The 21866-nt window shown below is 37.7% G+C and overlaps 2 protein-coding genes across 2 annotated transcripts; one reads left to right on the forward strand and one right to left on the reverse strand.

Annotated features, from left to right (window-relative positions):
* Positions 1-2086: 2086 nt before the first annotated feature.
* Positions 2087-5038, forward strand: LOC115993532. The gene is made up of 4 exons (XM_031117472.1): positions 2087-2278; positions 2915-3377; positions 3738-3910; positions 4009-5038. The coding sequence occupies exons 1-4, from the start codon at positions 2216-2218 to the stop codon at positions 4861-4863; spliced, it is 1554 nt and encodes a 517-aa protein (XP_030973332.1). The 5' UTR covers positions 2087-2215; the 3' UTR covers positions 4864-5038.
* A 7253-nt stretch (positions 5039-12291) lies between these two features.
* LOC115950239 lies at positions 12292-17846 on the reverse strand. Its single transcript, XM_031067470.1, has 2 exons — positions 16496-17846; positions 12292-16238 (listed from the first exon to the last, which is right to left on the reverse strand). Exons 1-2 carry the CDS (start codon positions 17844-17846, stop codon positions 12292-12294), a joined length of 5298 nt encoding a protein of 1765 aa, XP_030923330.1.
* Between the last annotated feature and the right edge of the window lie 4020 nt (positions 17847-21866).

Consider the following 21866-nt stretch of genomic DNA (forward strand, 5'->3'; position numbering starts at 1 on the left):
TAGTGTTGCCATTTTATTTTCCCCGGGAAGCATCTCTTTAAGTATTTTTTATTTTTTTGGAATGTTATTTGGTTTCAAAAAATCCTCTAATGATATAATGATTTTTACAAAGGGTCCGATTAATGTATATTTTTGGAAAACTTTTTAAGAGAAATTGAAAAAATTGTAAAAAAAAAAGATGAAATTGAAAAAGCTGTAAAAAAAAAGTTGGTAATTTTTTCATTTTTCTATAAAATGTTTCTTAAAATATTTTATTAATGTATACTGTGGGGTCCCATTTTTAAACAAAGTGAATGCAACTACAATTTTCTTTAAGCATATGCAACCTATTAAAATTAGGCAAACGTAACACCAAAAGAGTCATGTATGGTGAGACATGTTCTATACATTAAGCCTAAATTAGCCACATGGCTAGCCATACAAAAATCTTCATTATAAAAGGGGGAGAGACCATTTGGAAAATGACTCTCTCTCTCTCTCTCTCTCTCTCTCTCTCTCTCTCTCTCTCTCTCTCTCTCTCTCTCATTTTCTTAGAGTTTTGACCCTTTGAGGGATTATCTTCCTTTGGCTAAGGAGACTTTCTGAAACACTCTCCCAAATCTTCATAGGTAATCTCTCTGACTTGTCTAAGGTGTATTAGGTCAATGACTCTCTTTGACTGATGAGACTTTTCAAAGCACTCTCTCAGACCCTCCTAGGTACCTATCTAACTTTACTGAGGTAAATTAGGCCGAGGAGACTTTCCGAAGCATTCTCTCAGATCTTCCTAGGTACTGCCTCTGACTTGATCGAGGTGCATTAAGTCGAGAACTCCTTTTGATCGAGGAGACTTTCTGAATCATTCTCTCAGACCTTCCTAGGTACTCCTCTGACTTAGCCGATGTGCATTTGATCAAGGATTCTCTTTGACATTCTCAGGTACACATTCTTTGATTCTATTAGGAACACACTCTAACCCATTTAGGTACATTCTACCAAGCACATCCTTCTGATGCCTCGTGATGTACTTAGTTTTAGCAGAGCTTCCTTCAAATAACGAAATTTATTGTAGGAAAGTCAACACCACCATATTTTTACCCACTATATATACCATAATGTATACGTTAATAAAACCCTTTTACAAAAAATCCAGTTTTGTGATCAGTATGATTTAACATTAAAATTAAATAATGCAGAGACCCCATTAATTGTATATTATAATTAAACATTTTATCACGCTCGCTGCTCGCTAGTCTCTAATTTTTTTGCACGATTCCTTCAATGGTTGCTTGTTTCTCTCTATATGATATGGGTTACTACTTATTAGGTTTGGGAAAATGTTCCTCAAATATGAAGTATTATAACATGTATTTCATGGTGCTGCAACTCCAACTGCTACATTTCCAAATACCACAAGCAAGCAATCTGTCACTTTCTCTCATCCTTTTAGTGACTATTTTATCTTGCCAAGGCAACTGCAGCTAGTGTAAAACTGCGGCTCGCTTGCTTGTTTCCAAAGAGGGTAAGTTTGATTTCATTATTCCCATTAAACTGATATTTCTTCGTGGTCCTCGTGGAGGTGGGAATATTATAGATTATAGAAGTTTAAAATGGCGGGGATTAAAAAAAGGGTTTTTTTTTATGAAAAGAAAAAAGTTTTATTAAATGGGTAGCGTACATCTTTGTCTATTTAATTAGTTGAAATTTAAAATTTTCTGTAAAAAGAAACATAAATAAAGTTAAAAAATAATTAAAATAATATAATAAAATTCATAAATAAAAAATATATATATTGAGACTCATAGATAATTTCAAAAAATATAATGAAATTCTTAAAAAATATTAAAAATAAATTAAATAGAAAAAAAAAAAAAAAATCTTTTTAAACCAACGCCAAAACTAAGCGTCACTCCTGCACGGTAGCAATCGACGGCGCACTTCTTTGCAACCTTTCAGTCTTTTCTCTATCAGTCTATTTCACTGTGCGCGCTTTAAATATTTGTAATTGGTACAAACAGGAGGACAGGTCTGCAACTAAACAATAGTCACAAGTAACTGGAAAAGCTGTAAAAAATTGCGTCACATTCTCTGGGTTTGAGAGAAGACATCACACAAACCTCTTTATCCATCTCTTTCCTCTAAACGAGGAGTGTCTAAATTCTGAAGCACTGACTTTACTCTTTCACACCAAAAAAATAGGAAAAGTTTTTGAGCATTTGTCAACTATCTTTGTGTTATGAAGAAGGATCAAACCTTTGCTTCCTTAAGGGGTCAAGAACCTGAGACAGATGAGCCTTTGGTAAGAAACACTTTTCTTTTTTCCTTTCCTGAAAAGGGTTTGTCTTTATTTTGTTATTTAACCCCAGATTATGTTAAACCCTTTCTTCTCTGGTATTATCTATCAAATGTTTTCCATTTTAAAACTGGATGTTTCATTCACCTTAGTGGGTTTCAATGTCCTTTTGTTTTATTTCACATGGTGCATATTGGTATTCAGCAATATTATTTGCCTAACAAAATCCATAGGAATGTTGCCTCTCAAGTCTCAAGGGTTATTTCATCCTTATTAATTGATAATGGTACACAGCATGGTATTTATTTGTTATCACATATGTAAGAATGATTATTTTATTGACAAATAAATCATCTATGTGGAGGAGCTTTTTTTACTTTTCTTGTTCCTGTTCTTTGTTTGTGTGTATGGTAATTACATTCTTCTTCTTCTTTTGTGTGTGTTTATATGGTAATTCCATTCTTAAGGAGTGCATTAATCCTTCCAAAAAAAAAAAAAAAGTGCATTAATATCTTTCTCACATTTTGTACTATTAAAATGTGAGAAAGATATTAATGCTTTTGGATACATTTGTGGAGATACTCATTAAACAGGAATTATGAGTTAAAATCAATTCTTATAGTCTATTCTGATCATGAACAGACCAAGGAAGACCAAAGCCAACCCAATGTTGCACTCTCAACAAAGATTAGCATAAGTGGTAGCCCCTCGCATGACAATGCACCTTCCCTAAACCAGCAGCATCTACCAGCTGTTCTACATTGGCCATGCCCAGATCAACATGCTGTGGATCCAACTCAATCAACCTCACCTATCATGCAGAGCCAAGGGCAGCAATTACCACATCCTCAACAAAATCCTGCTAGCAAACTGGCCCAGTATGGACAGCCACCACAGTTTGTTCAACCAACAGCACCATTTTGCATGCTTTACCCATTATCAGCAGCGAATGCGCCCACCACTTTTCAGCTGTTCACTCCCCTTGGTACAACTGATTTTGGCTGGCAAGCACCTGGTGCTGTAGGAGGAGGAACTTCATCAAGTAACCAACCACAAATTTCTAATTTCTGTTACCCTGTAGGGTACACGTATCCCGCTTTTCCAGGTAAGTGTGCAATTTTAGTAATTTTTCTGTGCTATATGTTGTAATGCATTTTGTTGCGTATATTAACATCTTGAATCCGATACCTTATTTGTGTACACTATAATTTTATTTTGTAAATTGCAAGTATAAATGGACCTTGATTTATTGATCTTATGAAGGTGGTGAACAATTCAGGAAACATTTGCAATATACAGAATACATGTTCTTCTTGTTGAATTTCTCCAGCTTTAAAACTTTTGAATTTCAAGATTAGTAAATAATTGTCAAGGACTTACAAAAATGAAAATAGCAATAGAATTCTTTCACTGCTCTATAAATGTAATTTGAGTCATGTGACTGTACAGATTTTGCTGTTTACAGGTACTTGGGATCCCTCACATTTTTGGGGTCAGGCACAACAATCACAATCTCCTTGCACTTACAATGTCCCAGGAGCATATGGCTACAATTCCTTACCACAATCTTTTCAAAGAGGAATCATCAGGTCTGAGGCAAAACTACCTCAAAAGCATCAGAAACTTTGGGATGCTCAAGTATGAGCTCTTTTCTTCAATTCATATAATGTTAGTATTATCTCATAAATTTTCTCATTATGCATAAATAAGCTGGATTTTCTGGTGTGAGGTTGCAGTCAGCAGAGAATGTTCAGCTATGGAATGTAATTAATCGCTTGCAAGCAGAAATAGCTGACTACAAGAACCGGTTAATAAGACTTGAAATAGAAGTCTCGTCTTTGAAACCAAATGTGGGAGAGCCCATTGCCCAAGTTATTGGTACTTGTTCAGCTGGGAAACCATCAAAGAGAGGGAAACCAAAGAAACGATCAGCCAATGCATTACCTTCTCTTGGCGAGTCTCATCCCAGAACCAGAGCTAGAATTTCTCCACCATGTACAACTCAACCTGAGAGTAAATCACATATTTTTGAAAAAGTTATCCTTTATAAGGTGGAAGACAAAGATAAAGCATCTCACTCGGCTGCCATGGAGCAAGAAAACAATGAAAATATCTCAAATATTGTGACAACTCACACAATTGACGACATGGATATCAAAATAAGCAATTTAATGATGCCTGCGTTCCACAATCAAGTTCATCAGGAATTTGCTGGAGTCCAAATAGGTGGATATGGCCTTAATTCCTCTTCAGAAATGAAAATTATTGATGGGAAAGTCCAGAACTTGAAAACTGGCAATTTGAATCTGTCTCAGCAAGCTAAGGAGATGGCCAACAAGGGTGCTTCTAAAATAAGCTCTGAAGCCTGTGGAAGACACTCGTTAGCTATAGACTTCCATGATAGACAGGAAGGAAAGATCATTTCTGGTTGGAGTTTTGCAAATGAAGAGGATGCTTCTGAAGAGCTTGAAGATGCTGTGGTAGGATCAACTAAGGACGAAAATGAGGAAGAAATGGAAGATGATACCAGCTCAGCCGAAGAAATTGCTCAAAAACCAGATGAGGGTTCAGCTAAATGGACTGTGCATTAGAAAGTAGGCCTAAAGGCTCCCCTCCACATGAAAACTGGCGATAGTTTCCACCCTTTTGCATTGTTTTCTAGATTGGCAATAGATTTTGGATTATAAATCTCTGGTCCATTGGGTCAACTGCTTTCTTTTTACAGAAAGGTTTGCCCAAAATTTTGTAAGGGAGCATGATGATTTAGCCATGCCGAACTTAATAGAATTAGATATCAAGCTGGATATGGTACTACATATTTAATTCAATTTTGTTGCTCGAATTCTTTTTTGTCTTTCATTCTCTTTTTTATGAAAATCTTAAAATAACACAATAAACAAGAATTTAGGTGAAACGCTTAGAGAAGTAAAAGATGAAAATTATAACGCATTGCTTCACCTATAAGGAGTGCATACGGGCAAATGAAGCACAATAATTTGAACTTAACTTATTTCCATCGCATCAGTCAACAAGTGGCACTTAATCCTATTCCCCTGGGAGACGATACGGAGCAGGCTCTTGAGATATTTACTTCTCTTCAGGCGATTTAATTTATTTTGTAGTAGTTGAACACAACAGTGACAACACCCCTCCTGTACGAGGGTAGACCTCATAAGCGCATGATCTAATCTACCCTTGTATGAGAGGAACAAAATTTTTCTTTAAATTAGTTTGGAGTGAAACTCTTCAAAGTTGTCATATATCTCTTTATGAGTGTAGACCTCATAAGTGCATGATCTAATCCACCCTTGTATGAGAGAGGAGCATAGTTTTTCTTTAAATTAATTTGGAGTGAAACTCTTCAAACTTGTCATATATCTCTTTTTTGAGTGTGAATTTTGAAAATCTAACTGTTAAATTTCATATTCTTAACTTGTATATCAAATTTCATTCAAATAAGATATTATTTATTATTCGATAAAAAAACTTATTTTTTATACACAATTTTGATCACAAAAGCTTGAAATTCTAATATTTCATGATAATATAGTAATTGATTTTTGATTTTTTTTTGAAATTCTACAAGTATGAAGAATATAATAAAAACATGCAATTCAACGATTAGATTTCAAAATTCATACTTAGAGTGTGTTTGGGAAGTGATCAAAGTTGAAACTTATTAGAGTTTTTATCTTATTTTTGATATTACTCATAGGTCCTATTGTACTTTTTTGTATTATTCATGAGTCTCACTGTACTATTCAGCTAGCTTTTAGCTTTTTTTTTTATAGTACTTTCAGCAAAAAAAGTTCAATTTTAGCTAAATAAGGTATCTCTCCAAATTAGTTTGAAAAGAAACTTTGTTCATATGAGAGTGGCATTGTATGCAACTTTTACACAAGATACCCCTTCTTCTCCGAGACCTTAAGCAGTAACCCTAGGCATAGTAGATTGGGTGAATCGTACTCACTACAAAAAAATGTATTTTTAGTGACGAAAATTAGTGAGGAAATATTTTTCGTCACTAAAAATACAGCTTTAGTGACGAAATTCATATTTCGTCACTAATAATGAAAAAAATTATAACCTTTAGTGACGAAAAATAAATTTCGTCGCTATTGTGATTTGAAAAATGGGCGCCTATGGAGGAAAACTTTGGCGCGAGTTTAATTAATTTATAGTGACGAAATATTTCGTCGCTAAAAGTTGAAATTTTTAGTGACGAAATATTTCGTCACTGTAGGTATTACTATGGATAGTATTAGTGACGAAAATCCTTTCGTCACTGTAAAGAAGAATTAGCGACGAAAAATATTCGTCACTAAAAATAATAATAGTTTTGCACTTATATGTTTTTAGTGACGAAATCACAATTCCTCACTAAAAGTATGATTTAATGACGAAATATGATTTTCGTCTCTAAAAATCTTAACAAAGCCTGGTCTTTAGTGACAAAACTGGAATTCATCACTAAAGACTTATAAGCCTAATTTCAATACCCAGCACACCAAAAAGAAACCCAAAGCCACAAAACATTTCAATAGCCATTTGGGTCCAAAAAAAAAAAAAAACCCAAACCACAAACCACCGTCGCCGTTGAGCTCAACCGTCACCGATGAAGCTCAACGGCGACGCTGACGACTCCAGCTCACACCGATCATGACGCTCAAGCGTCGCGATCGGCGTCGATCGCCAGCGCTTAAGCGTCGCGATCGGTGTCGATCGCCAGCGCTTAAGCATCGCGATCGACGCCAATAGCCAATGCTTGGCGTCGATCGCCAACAGATCGGCATCGATCGCCAAAGGCGACGCTCAAGTGTCACGATCAACGCCGATCGCGACCCAACGCTTGAGCGTCGCCGTTGGCGATCGACGCCGATCGCGACGTGACGCTTGAGCGTCGCCGTTGGCACCGATGCCGATCGCGACGCTTGAGTGTCACTATTGGCGCCGATGCCAATGGCGACGCTTGAGCGCCGCCGTTGGCGTCGATGGCGACGAGTAAGCGTCGCCGTTGGCGCCGATAGTGACGCTTCAACGCCTCCTCCAGTGTACAGTCCGCCAGCCCCTCCTTCGCCGCCTCTATCTCCGGCGACAATAATCACTTCCACAGAGACCAGGTTTAACCCCTTTTTGTTATTTTTTAGATTCCTTTTGTAAAGTTTGAATTTTTTAAATTTTTGTTGGGATTTGGGGATTCTGTTTGGTTGCAGAGAAAAACATGGAAGAGAGAATGAAAATCGAGGGAATTTTTGTGGTTTAATTGTTGTGCTTGGCTGCTGAGAAATGTTAAGACTCAAAATTCAAGTTTCTGAGTGAAATTTAATTTTTATTTTTTGCAGTTAGTTATTGTTTTTGGTTATATTATGAAGCTGAAGATTGCATTTAGAAAAATGTATACATATGTTGGAGCATTGGAAATAATTGAAGTGCTGATTGAAACATATTGAAACATATATTCTTTTTGGCCCTCCTGAACACTGTTGTTCAACACTTTTTGGCCCCATATATATGTTGTTTACTTGGCTGTTGGTAATTTAGAGGTGAGTTGCCATAACTTCATATAGTGTGTATACTTTTTTTAAATGCATGTATACTGCTTGGACACTTCCCAATTCTGTCTTAAAAGATGGTCAATATTCTTGCTTGGATCAATATTTACTCAATTTTCACAGTATAAATGCTTGACTCAAGAAAGCAGAAAAAAGGAATCACAATGTTTTTAAGATCTTAAAAAGACCAATGAGCTATAGCTCAACTACTACTTCCTCTTATGTGTAACTTAAAAAAAATATATATATATATATATATATATATATCTTGAAAGTAAAACTTATTGCTATGTATGCTTCTGCAAAACATGATATGGTATATGTGATACAAGTGAAATGAAGGATATGTAGTATGAATTGCATTTTAATTGTATTGTAATGAAGGATAAATGTAGTATTATGAAACTTTGATTTAAATTTTAATTACATCATATGATACAAGGCACATTGAGCTAGAATACGCAAAATGCATTTCATTTGTATGTCATGCAAATTATAGTAACAATAATTTCCGAAAATTTTGCTTGACAAAACTATTGAATTCTTGATTCAATGGTACTAAAAAATATAGTAAAGCATCCCTAGCAGGGGGATGGGGGATGCTAGTTTACAAGTCTTCTTTACAAGTTCTATGCATGCATTAACATGGTTACTGCCATGTCATGTCATGTGTTGCGTCCTACTCTTACAGAAAAAATGAGAAGATTCTTTTTCCCAAATAGCAATGCATTAATGCTTAAATATCTTTGAGGAAACATATGCTAAAGAATGAGGTGTCAAATTCATCAAATTTGATAATGGAACTTGTTAGATAAAATCAGCTTTCTGTTACCTTTAGCCTGGTTTGAGTAATCTTCTTCTCTTTTGTTTTTTGCTTCTGCAGTTTATTGTGGTCTCATTGAAAGAAGGCATGTTCAATAATGCTAATGTTCTTTTCCGAACAAAATTTGTGGACGGTGTTTCTACTGTTCAAAGGACAGTTGCAGCTAAATAGAGAAAGTGATTGCTGTTGTCTTAGCATTTAATTCTAGTAAGTTTTTTTTTTCTCCCTTTTTTTGAGAAAAATATTATTATTGCTTGTTATTATTTTTTTTCCTGATAGCTCATGCATTCCATAGGATTTGAATCCATAACCTAATTCAGCACCCTATTTTTATGGGTTGGAAGTGCCCTTAGACCCAAAGGTCATTGGCTTATCATGCGTTTATTTTTGTTTACTCTTCAGTATTTTTCTAGCAGCTATCTCCTAGAACTATTTAGTTTATGAAAATTCAACCTGAACTTTTTAAGGAGGGTTAAAGTGTGATGAGTAGATTTTCACAAATGGGGTATTGGGTTTTACTTAGATTTTGATGTTTTGGCATTTGGGTGTTTGTTTCAAAGTGTGGTTCAATATTTACTTATAATTGTTTGGTTGTTGCTTTCAAGAATTAAGGTTCAAAGATTAATTAGTTGTTTATGGGGATTCTTTTGTTTCACATTATTTCAAGGTGATCTAATGTAAGGGCTATATACATAAAACTTGGATAGAAAAGGGTAAAATGAGTAGGTAAAGAGGCGTGTTCTTGTTAAGTAATTTTTTTTTTCTCCAGGAAAAGGGTCCTCTTCATTAGTCTTTGAAATGGAAAATGTCCATTTAATGGTATGCATGGTGTCTTGTCCTCTAAAGTAAGTATTCATTCCTTGGTGTGGTAAGAATAGAATATTAAATGATGTGCCACCATGTACACCTTTACATCCGAACATTGAAATGGAAAGTATAAGGGAGTCCTATAATTTGAATGTATATGTCACTAAGAGCCTTGTATTTAGCAACATTGGCACATTGTCCAGTTCTTTATAGAGGTAGGAGAACTTGAGTTTGAATCTCCCTCCCCCACTTAATGTTAGCAAAAAAAAAAAAAAAAACTTGAACGTGTATGTCAGAAATGTTAAACAATGTTAGTTTTGAGAATCTAGTTTCATATTTGATGGTAGATGCTAAGATTTTGTTTGTGGTAATATGTAGGTTTTTGGTCCCTCAACTCAACAAAGAGAACTTTATGATCAAGCAGTGATTCCAATAGTACATGAAGTTTTAGAAGGCTTCAATTGTACCAAGAGGAGCGAGCTAGGGACCAAGAGGCACGAGCTAAGCAAGAGGCATGAGGACATCTTCCTTTAGTTCAAATTATACTATGCTATACTTTTTGTATTGTTATAAAACATCTTGAATTATTGTATGTGTTGCAAACAATTATTGTATACTTGTATGGAAGGAGTTTGAATTGGATACTTGTTTTATTTTTTACTTATGGAATGTATGGATCTTTTTTTATAAATGTGTTGTTGAAATAAATGTGTTATTCAAATGTGAGGTTTTAATAATGTAATGACAGGTTACAGGTTAATATTAAAGTCATGAAAAAAATAAAAACAGAAAATAAGTTTTAGTGACGAAAATTTTCGTCACTATATATGCCTGGATTTTCTTAAAAATAGTTTTAGTGACGAATTTTTTCGTCACTATATGTACTTGAACATAGTTTTAGTGACGAAATTATTCGTCACTAAATATAATTTAGTAAACTAAAGTGTTTTCAGTGACGAAATATTTTCGTCACTGAATAGTGTTTTTAGTGAGGAAAACATTTAGTGACGAAACGTTTTCGTCACTAAAAGATTTAAAAAAAAAAAATCAAATCAGACTTTTAGTGACGAAATTTTTCGTCACCAGGACTTTTAGTGGCGGGGCTACAGTGACGAAATGAGTTTCGTCACTAAAAGTCCAATTTCGTCACTAAAGGTCCTTAGTGACGAAAAACTGAACTTTTAGTGAAGAATTTTTTCGTCACTGAAAGTACATTTTGTTGTAGTGACTGTTTAACTAATCAAAATGGAGTTATTCAGCCTTTTTTTATTAGAATGGATCGAAATTGACAACAATTAATTATAATACAATTGTTGTAATAAGTGAGGTGGAGTGGATTTGAATCTTGGTTCTCTTTAGGAAGGAGATCATATAATGCCACTAAACTATAAAAAGTTCTTAGGAGTGTTTGAATCTATGAGATATGTGACCTTTTTTTTCTTTTCTTTATCTGGAAGCATATTATTATTAGCTAATTCATTGCAGAAATTGAGTAAGCATTAGTTATATTATCTCACCCTCAACTACTATTGATTACTTGGAAATATTCTCTATCTTCGTTGTTTCCAATTTCAACTCCGTTGTTAGGAAGCTAAACATTGTAATATTGTTTTTTTTTTTGGTTAATTTAAATTCTAGGTAAATTGAGGATGGGATAATTGAATGATAACTCCAAAAGATCTAAGCTTGATTAAAGAAATGTTTGCTTGATTAAGGAAATGTTTTTTAATAGAATGGACAACAAATGGTGCCAATGTAATTTGGAAAAAAATTAGTCTAAGTAAAGAAAGAGGGGAAAAAAAAAAAAACTGCTATAATATTTAAAAAATTATTTTGTAGGACATCCATCTCACAATATGTGTGTCCTAAGTGTTGCGAGAAAGATGTCTTATGAGATAGTCTCTGTTATGACCTCAGTGCTGAATAAGTTATTTGAATTTAGTTTAGTGGTAGAATAAGGTTTAAAAGAGTGTATTGTGTATAATATAACTTGCTCCACCCTCCCTTAAAAGTTATCATAGCTTTTGAGTAGAGTTTGTGGTGTGTCTTTGTGTTAGAATCTCTTTCTCTCTCCCTTGTGTGTGTGTGTGTGTTTGTTGCTATTAAAAAAAAAAAATTCCTATGTTTTAGGATAGAATTATTTCCAATATTTTAGAATTTGTTGATGAGGTTATCTCATCCTTAGCTATTTATGTGTGGTTAAATGCATTAATAAAAATTAATTAGAAAATTAACAAAGAATGTCTATTTTCTCTCTCAAGTTTAGGAGATTGGTTATCTACCTTTTACATTCAGTAAATCATCCCGATTCACAACATTTTATCTTATGATCCTATTGTCCCAAACATGGTTTCAAACGGATTTGGACCCAAACTTGGTCAAAAATTTATATTTAAACATAAACAGTATTTTAGTGAAATCATTCGTTTGGGCTAAACTTATAAAAAGTTAAAAAGTCCTGCATAGACGTTTATGGGTATTGGGCTTGAGAAGTAGTTGCCCACGAACAAAGAGTATGGAGCATTTGCACACATTTGTTAACAGGTCAGAGAGTCGTTCCCATGGCATTGTGCTTCTTTTTTTATCAAGTGAGCTTCTTAATTATGAATCTCCTACTGGTGAAGTACCCTCTTGGGTTCGTTCCTTTTCATTCGAGTTTATAAAATGGGCCTTACATCCCCAAATCAGAAAACCAAGAAGCCTATTACAATGCCCAATGGGCTCTGATTACAATTCCATCGGGCTTTTCCACTTGGATCTCTTCTTCTCACTTAAGAGCGGATCCATTGAAAGAATTTTTTTTTTTTTTTTTTTTTGAAATGGGGATATGCATTCAATTAAAGAAGAGAAAAATCACAATACAAGGCTTCAACTGCTGGTGGGGGAGAGTCCTCCATCCAGTAAACATCCTCCTCTAAAGAATTTCTGGCATATTGGGCCAAAACATGTGCTACTTGATTTCCACCCCTCCTAGTACAGCCAACACTAACCCGTTGCAAGCTCCTTAACAAATGACAAATATCATCCAAAACATAGCCAAATGGAGAAGCGTTAACCAAAGAAGAAGAGATAGCATGAGTAACATTGATATTGTCCCCTTCAACTATCAACCTCGAAAATCCAGCATCCACTCCAAACTCTAAAGCTTTTCGGCAAGCAAGAAATTCAGCTTCATCACTGTTGCGCACCATTGGACCGCTAGCAGACATAGCAGCCATTACTTCCCCTTTCTCATTTCTAATAATTGCACCATACCCTGTTCTTCCTAAGTCAGAAAACACAGCAGCATCAAAGTTCAGTTTAAATTCTCCTGGTGGCGGTGGCTGCCAAATATCACTGATTGATTGCTGTGTTCGTTGCACATCTAGCCGGTTTTGCGCATTTCTAAATTCTGTGATATACTCTTCAGCCCGAAGATTTAAACTGCTTGGAACCTTCAGTCGACCACCATGCAGCAAGCTGTTACGTTGACACCACACGAGCCAAGCTTGGGTCCAAAATAAGTCAAGCTCATCTTGATTCAGGCGCTCCAGCAGCTCCTCCATCAATTGCACCATGTCCGCCTGGCCATGTCTAGTTTTCTGCAACTTTCTAGAACTACCAGTCCATATGTCTTGGACCGCAGCACAATCCCATAGGGCATGAACAGTGGATTCCGATTCCCTTGTACAAATCGAGCATTTATCATCATGAATAATCTTCCTTGTGGTCAGGTTCACAGCAGTTGGGAGTATCTCGTGGCAAGCTCTCCATGCAAAGACTTTCACTTTGTTTGGGAGCCGAAGCTTCCATATGGCACTCCAAATATTTTTTGCAACAACGCCCATTGATGTTCCTCCTCGGTTAGCATCAGTTAGGATCCTCCTTGCTACATGATAAGCGGACTTAACACTAAACAGTCCCCTTGGACCATACAGCCAGAAAATAGAGTCAGGTACATGTCTTCGACTCAAAGGAATTTGGCAAATTGCTTCAGCTTCATCCCTATGAAATATTGCCCTGATTTCCTCATAATTCCAGATGTTGAATTCCGGGTTAATCAACTCTGCCACCAGCATCTCACTCCCATCTCTCTGGACCGAATTGAGGACTTTGTTTGTTGGGAAGTTAGGCAACCATCTATCCTTCACAGCATTGATTGAATAACCATTCCCAACCCTCCAACAATATCCTGCTTGAAGAATTGGTTGTGCTGCCATCAAACTCCTCCACACAAAAGAACAATTAGGAGATTCTTTAGCCTCTAGGAATGAAGATCTCGGAAAGTATCTTGCCTTAAAACATCGATATAGCAGTGAATCAAACCCTTGGACCAACCTCCACCCTTGCTTAGCCAACATAGCCAAATTGAAGGCTCTCAAGTCTCTAAATCCCATTCCCCCTTCTTTCTTTGGAGCCGTTAACTTATCCCAACTCTTCCAATGAATTTTTCGTTCATTGCCAACTTGACCCCACCAAAATCTTGCACACAACGCTTCAAGTTCAGAACATAATTTCAAAGGGATTTGGAATACACTCATAGTGTATGTGGGTATAGCTTGAGCCACAGCTTTGATGAGAATTTCCTTGCCAGCCCTAGACAGCAACATTCCTTTCCAACCTTGGAGTTTCTTCCAAACTCTGTCCTTCAACTCAGAGAAGGTATTATACTTAGCCCGGCCAATTAAAGTTGGTAGACCCAAATATTTAACAAACCGGTCCACTTCCTTTACTCCCAAAATCTCCAAAATCTGTCCCTTCTGCCCTTCCGAAGTATTAGTACTGAAATAAGCTGAAGACTTTTCCAAATTGATACTTTGCCCAGAAGCTCTCTCATAAATTTGGAGGATTTCTGCTATGGTTTCTCCCTCAGCCCGAGTAGCCTGACAAAACAGTAATGAATCATCTGCAAACATAAGATTCGTAATCTTTGGTGCACCTCTACAAATAGACACTCCCGTAATCATCCCATTCAATTCTGCTTTGTTTAACAAAGCAGTAAGGCCTTCAGCACATAAAAGAAATAAGTATGGTGATATTGGATCCCCCTGACGAATTCCTCTAGATGGCTGAATCATCTCATAAGGTTTTCCATTCACCAAAATAGAGAAGGATGGAGTTGTGACACAGCTCATCACCCTCTCTATCCAACCAGCTGGAAATCCCATTTTCTCCATAATACTTTGCAGGAAGTGCCACTCAACCCGATCATAAGCCTTGCTAATATCAAGCTTCAAAGCCACATCACCCTTTTTCCCTTTTTTCCTGGCATGCATCGTATGAAGTGTCTCATAGGCCACCAATACATTATCAGTGATCAATCGCCCTGGTACAAAGGCACTCTGTGTGGATGAAATTATCTGTGGCAGTACCTGTTTCAACCTGTTTGCCAGCACCTTGGAAATAATTTTGTAAATAACATTACATAAACTTATAGGCCTAAATTCAGACATTCTCTCCGGGTTTTGTACTTTAGGAATAAGCACAATATTTGTATGATTAATTTCAGGGAGCATATTACCATTATTTAAAAAATCCAAAACAGCTGAAACAACAGAATCACCCACAATATGCCAGAATTTTTGATAGAAAAGGGCATTCATACCATCAGGTCCTGGAGCTTTTGTTGGTCCCATCTGAAATAAGGCCGCTTGCACTTCTTCAGCAGTAAATTGATTGGACAAAAATTCCCGCATGTCCTCAGTCACCTTAGTGTCCACTGCATCCAAACACTCCTCCATCTGATCCCCCGCACCTGCCTGAAACAGATTATCAAAGTAATCTGCAGCTACCTGTCCCACCTCCTCCAAATTCTCCACCCACTGCCCTTGTGAATTCCGGATGCCTCTAATAAAATTTTTCCTTCTTCTTTGTGAAGCTTTGGCATGAAAAAATTTTGTATTTCGATCACCATGTCTCAGCCAATTTATTCTAGACCTCTGAGCCCAGTATATTTCTTGCTTTTGCAGAAGGTCATCCATCTTCTTGCTCAAATTCAAAAATTCAGCTTTAGAAGCTTCAGTAAGTTCAGTCTCATTCAACCTGTCCAGTTGCTTCTGAATTTCCTTAATAGCTCCTGTATCCGGGTCAGTTATTGAAGAACCCCAAGCCATAAGCTCCACCCCACAAGCCTTTATTTTTTCTTGTACTGCAGCCAATCCATCCCTATTCCCATCTCCATTCCCCCAAGCCTCCTGGATAACAGCTGCACATTCATCCTGAAGCAGCCATGACTCCTCAAACTTGAAACTTCTCCCACAGTGCTGCCTTGGTTGTGAAAAGGATTGAACATGCAGTAAAAGTGGAAGGTGATCAGATGCATGAGATGACAAGTGCACCACTCTACTCATCTGAAATCTGTCAGTCCATTCTTTATTGGCAACCCCCCTATCCAGCCGAATCTTAGTATTAGCTTCTCCAGGCCTCTTATTACTCCACGTGTAAGGATATCCCTTAAAGCCAAGATCATGCAGTTGACAAGAGCTCAATGCCTCCCTAAATGCTTCAATCTGAGAAAATTGCGGTTGTCTTGCACTCATCTTTTCAGATGCATGCAAATACGCATTAAAATCTCCAATCACCACCCATGGACCCACAACAAATGTCTGTAAGTGTTTTAACAATCTCCATGAATTTTCCTTTTGCTGTGCATTCGGCCATCCATAAAATCCCGTCAGATACCAAACAAAGCCATCTTCTTCAGTTACTTTAGCTAATACATGGTTAGCCGTGAAGTTAATAACCTCCAATCCTACATCATTCTTCCACAAGAAAGCCAATCCTCCCCCAGCATCCGGATGTTTGACTATAATTTTATTTTGAAACGGTAAGTTTCCATACAAATTTTCAAAACCCTCCTTATCAAGTCTAGTTTCCATCAAGAAACATACCGTGGGAACTTGCTCCCTCACAATCTTGCGAAGGCTTCGACCTGTCCAAGGGTTCCCAAGCCCTTGACAGTTCCAACTTATAAGCCTCATTGCTCTCGGCAAGGGTGGCTTTCCACCCCCGCCGATCCATGGTCATTATTTTCATCACCATTATTCAATTTTCCTTTCTTACAAGTCTGCTTCTCAGCCGGCTCTTCATAGTATTCACGTGGCCCTCTCTTTCCCAATCCAGGTAGCATAAGAGTATTGCTAAAATCTCCCAAGCCAAAGTCCATTCTATTCACACGGGTCCAAGAACCTTTGGGCTTGACATTAGCTGGCCCATTCATACCCGGACTTAATATAGAAGCGTCGAGCCCCTGCCCTTGAGTTTGGATCACAACATCCACCAAGTTGTTCTCATTGGATTTGAAACTAGCCCCCACGTGCTCATCAATTCCATTTACCTCCCTGCTGACCTGTCCCTTATCTTTATTTTTCTGACCCGTTGCTTCAGCAGTTACTTTAGCGCCGTGTACGTTTGCATGGGAGTGAATCTGCTCAATATTATTGAGCGTGATTTCAGCAACTGTTCCAGGATTCACGGCCTCATCATTAAACACTCTTCTAGGGTTTTCAACGGCACTAGGGTTTCTATCATCATCCAAGTTTACCGCCGCCGCCGTTGTACTCATCGGACCCTTCTGCATACCGTCTTTCGATCTCGTCTCTGCTGCAAAATCCGTTACCTCCTCTGTGTCTGCCGACTGACCTGAAGCTTTAGCAGAAAGTGGTTTAGAACGACCACCTATCGCTCTGAGAAAGTCCCCATATTGATACTCAACTCTTTCACCCTTTTTCTCCACTGCATAATGACCTACACAGTGCCTCAAATCATGGCCTAAGATTCCACAGTAGTGGCAAAAGATGGGTAATCTCTCATACTTGAAAGATACCCACGTTTTAACACCATCCGAACCAGCAATAAACCCTCCCCGTCGAATAGGTTTTGCAATTGGAAGGGCAACCCGAACTCTCATAAACATACTTATATCATCTTTCCGTTTCCTCCCTTCCACCTCCTCAACCTTTCCCAGCCGGCTTCCCACTTCCCTTGCTACATGAGGTGAAACCATGTCGAAAGGTGCATCCCATATTTGAATCCATAGCGATGCTGACTCGAATCGAATATTTCCTACCGTCATACCCTTTTTCCACCGCTGAAGTAATAATAGCTGATTATCAAAGGACCAAGGGCCTCCTCTCATGATCCTCTCCAAATCAAACTCAGATTGAAATTTGAATTGGAATAGATTTGGCCCTACTTCAAGGATTTGCATAGAGTCATTCAATCCCCACGCGCGCCGAATCGTATTCTTCGCTGCAACTTTGTTGAATGACTTACATGTAAGAAATTTTCCTATCAAACTCAAATTGCAACTCTCAATAGCTTCCAATCTTCCGTCATCCGAGATGGCTATAGTTTCTTCTTCTTCTGTAGTCAACTTCATCTTATCCAGCGTATCACACACAGCATCCTCCATTTGGTTATCACTGGCCAATTACCCTTCGCACACAGCCAAGGGAGAAAGAACTCGCACTAGAGCGAGAGGAAGAGCTCCACAATAGGGAGAGCATTTATTTGTTGGAATCTATATTTGAAAGAAGATAAGTTATTGAAAGAATTTAATTAGACGTAAGAATTTTATTTTTTAATTTAGACGTACAGCGGTACAGTACAGTTAAATCTTAGTCTTCTTAAGACAAAGATGCTTCATATTCGTAGTCCAAGAAAAAAAAAATCAAGTGAAATCTTAGACGTGACTACCTCATCAAACTTCTGAATTACAAAAAATTATAGGCTTTCAGTCCCAACTCATAAATCTAGTTCAACCTAAGGCAGACCATTAAAACACACTTCAATTGTCAAATTAAATTTTAAAAAATAACAATTTATATTTTTCTTTAGTAGACTAGAGTCACTTCAATTGTCAAATTAACTAATGGCGTGTTTGGATAGCAGTATTTGGGCACATAGATTTGGATTTGAGTGATTAAAATCCAAATACCTTGTTTGGATAGTTTAGGGGCTGTTTAGTAAAAGTATTTAAATATAGTTTTTTGTTTTGCAATCCATAAAATGGTGGGTCCTATACTTGAATTTATTATTTGGCTAATATTTTCAAAATAGAGTTTTTAAAAAACTGCATCCTATTTTCCTTAGTGTTAGGTTTAAATTTGAACCAATAACAACTAACCACCTATGATTTGTTGTAAAAATGTTGTGGACGTAGCACCTCTCTTTTGAATATGGCTTAGGGGTGTTTTCAAGATATAGAAAATGTTTTTAATGTCATAGTTGTAAATAAATTGAAAACAGTAGATCCCATATATTTGTCCAAACTCTTTTATCTCTTAAATTTAGGAGTTTATTTTTATCACAAAAAGAATTCTCACACTTCAAATTTAAAACTTATCATTAAAAAAAAAATGATAAGCTCTATTCCCTTATCATTATCCACAAAAAAGAAGAAGAAGTAATCTACAGATTCTACAAGTTACTTTTTGTAAATATATATTTTTTAAATCTCAAAAATAAAAATGGTCTCCCAAACAATTATTTTTGTTTTTAGTATTTTGAAAATTGTTCTTAAAAATGGAAGACAAACACATAAAATATAAAAATTATTATTTGAAAACTAGTTTCAAGTTCAATTTTTCGAAAATTGTTTTTATACTGTTTTGAAAACAAAAACAAAAATCTTCTTACCAATCAAGCCCTTAAAAAGTGTAAGGACACGATTTGTAATGACCCAAAATGATATTGGGTTCGCACGTAAAAAGACCCAAACAATATCATTTATAGAGCGTGGATTTGAAAGGCTAGGCCTTGGTTACCAGACGGTGGATTTTTCGTGGGTTTCATACATAGTTAAATCGTGTTCGCTCTTGGAATTTTTCTCCAGGAGACGGGCTGGGAGGCTCTGGTTTTTGGCCATTTTTCCCAGCCTCCTCTCTAGATTGCTTATTTTTCCTTTTATATTAGCCTGTATCCCTTATCCAACGTCCACGTGTGGGTTCGACTTTCCAGGATTGATACTTCTCCCATCAGCCCATACCTAGAGTGGTTGGGGGTGGTTGTAAAAGCTGAAGAGTATGGCTCTATCAGGTGCAGAGTGTTGAATGACAGTAAGAGCAGCTTTCCCTTTATCCTTGGTCGTTATACTATCCAGCGTATCCTTCTCTTATTGACATAGATATTTTAGATTTTTTCCCAAACTGTCTCTATACCGTTTTTACCCTTCCTTCCAGAGGGACCTCGGATATGCCGAGGACAGAATCATCCTCGGCTGTGTCTCAAGACTATTTGGACTTTTATTACCTATCCTCGGCTATACCCTTCCTCGGCTCGGGCCTTGGCCCCAATGTAAAAATGGGCCAGGGCCACAAATTATTGGACCTCACAATAGCCCCTCAAAATCCTGCTGTCCGACTTCTTGGTCGGAGAGGATGGTTTTGGTAATGCCAAGCCTTCATTACAGCTCGTTTAGCTCTACCCTTCATTAATATTGGTGTCTCTTCATCTACTTAAGAAATGCGCGGGATTACGAGACATTCTTCTAAATTTGCACCCGGTGCGCTCCTGTCGTTTCAGTGAACGAGGCGCGTCTTTAATAAATTGCCTTTACGAGGCCAATCAATTCTGATGGTTTATAGATGACATTGGGGAGTTGAACAGACGCTACCCTACTCGCAGACCTTCTTGGGTATATGCATAGATTAAATGCCACTGAATTTACCTTCCATATAAGAAGCCAAACGAGAGGGTATTCCCTTCATGTAAAGACCCTTTAATCTTCCTAAAGCCTCAACCCTCAAGCTGTGTTCTAAGTCTTCCTAATAGCATAGTCACAGTTTATAGTGTTGTGGGTACCTAAGGCATGCTTGGCAACATCCTAGGCATGCTTGCAACGTTCTCGGCCGTCCTTGGCATGCTTTGCAACGTCCTCGGCATGCTTTGCAACGTCCTCGGCATGCTTAACAACGTCCTTGGCCGACCTTGGCATGCTTTGCAACCTAGGCGTCCCACATCGAAAGAAAACCCCTCCACCTTCTGCCTTATAAGCTGTGAAGCAAAGGGAGTAGTGTACTACCAAGTCTCTTGTGATCATAGAGATGCTTGGTGGTACACTACTCCCTTTGCTTCACAGCTTATAAGGCAGAAAGTGGAGGGGTTTTCTTTCGATGTGGGACGCCTAGGTTGCAAAGCATGCTAAGGTCGGCCAAGGACGTTGTTAAGCATGCCGAGGACGTTGCAAAGCATGCCGAGGACGGCCGAAGACGTTGCAAGCATGCCTAGGACGTTGCCAAGCATGCCTTAGGTACCCACAATAAAAGTGCCATTTTTGGTGTATGTTCCTTGGATGGACGGATCTTTGGGCCAAGGATTTTTTTGCCTTGTAGCCTTTTTACACCGCACCCTTTGGAATCCCACATCGAAAGAAAACCCCTCCACTTTCTGTTTTATAAGTTGTGAAGTAAAGGAAGTAGTATACTATCAAGCATCTCTGTGATCACAAGAGACTTGGTGGTACACTACTCCCTTTGCTTCACAGCTTATAAGGCAGAAAGTGGAGGGGTTTTCTTTCGATGTGGGACGCCTAGGTTGCGAAGCATGCCAAGGTCGGCCAAGGACGTTATTAAGCATGCCGAGGACGTTGCAAAGCATGCCGAGGACGGCCGAGGACGTTGCAAGCATGCCTAGGACGTTGCCAAACATGCCTTAGGTACCCACAAGTGTGATACATTTGAAGTAGAAATGGGGATGAAAAGATCATATCCTTTCCAAAAGCGTTCTGTTCCTCCGAAACTTAAGATGGCTCGGTCAGGACAGGGATGGCAGAGACTCAAGATACCTCTCATCCTCCCTTCAGCCAAAATCCGAAGCAGGGGCTCGTCGCGTCAAACTTTTGGCGTGTCTGAGCTGGGGACACCCATTATCAGTACCAGCCGCTCCCTTATGAGCATAGCTAACATGGCACTAGCCTGTTAGAAGTCAGGACTGATACGGAGACAAAGTATCCCTACTTCTTCCTCTCTTCCTTCACTGGTGCCTCCTTTTGCCTCCCCTTCTTCTTCTTTCCCATCACCAGATCCATCCTGGTACTTTTTCTTCTTCCTCTTCTTCTCCTCTCCCACCTAGGAAGGTCCTCCTCTCAATATGGGCGCCACTGGGGCAGAATTTGGGAAGACTTGGGAGCAAAGCTTAAAAAGATTTCTGGTTGTTTGTTTGTTTTGTTTTTTATTGCTTTTGTAATTCGTTTTCTATATAGGCTTATTTAAGCCCTTCATTGTACGCTGTAATGCCTCATTATACTAATAAAAGTCATCATGCTTTATTTCGTATATTCTATCTCTTCTTTTTGAAATGGTTATGCCGTGAATAGACGTACTACCCTGTGACTTCTTTTTTATTTTTGTACTATAAACGATGCTTAGGGCCGAAATCCCAATCAATAAAAAGACCTTACTCTGTGCTTATTGAAACTATCCGACATAATAAG

Source organism: Quercus lobata, chromosome 6, assembly GCF_001633185.2.
Source record: "Quercus lobata isolate SW786 chromosome 6, ValleyOak3.0 Primary Assembly, whole genome shotgun sequence".
Lineage (NCBI taxonomy): Eukaryota > Viridiplantae > Streptophyta > Magnoliopsida > Fagales > Fagaceae > Quercus > Quercus lobata.

Coding starts and splice junctions, on each gene's coding strand:
- LOC115993532 (XM_031117472.1), top strand. CDS start 2,216: ATGAAGAAGGATCAAACCTTTGCTTCCTTAAGGGGTCAAGAACCTGAG. Junction 3,378..3,737: donor CACGTATCCCGCTTTTCCAG/GTAAGTGTGCAA, acceptor TGCTGTTTACAG/GTACTTGGGATCCCTCACAT. Junction 3,911..4,008: donor AGAAACTTTGGGATGCTCAA/GTATGAGCTCTT, acceptor GTGAGGTTGCAG/TCAGCAGAGAATGTTCAGCT.
- LOC115950239 (XM_031067470.1), bottom strand. CDS start 17,846: ATGGAGGATGCTGTGTGTGATACGCTGGATAAGATGAAGTTGACTACA. Junction 16,239..16,495: donor GCCGGCTGAGAAGCAGACTT/GTAAGAAAGGAA, acceptor ATAAAATTATAG/TCAAACATCCGGATGCTGGG.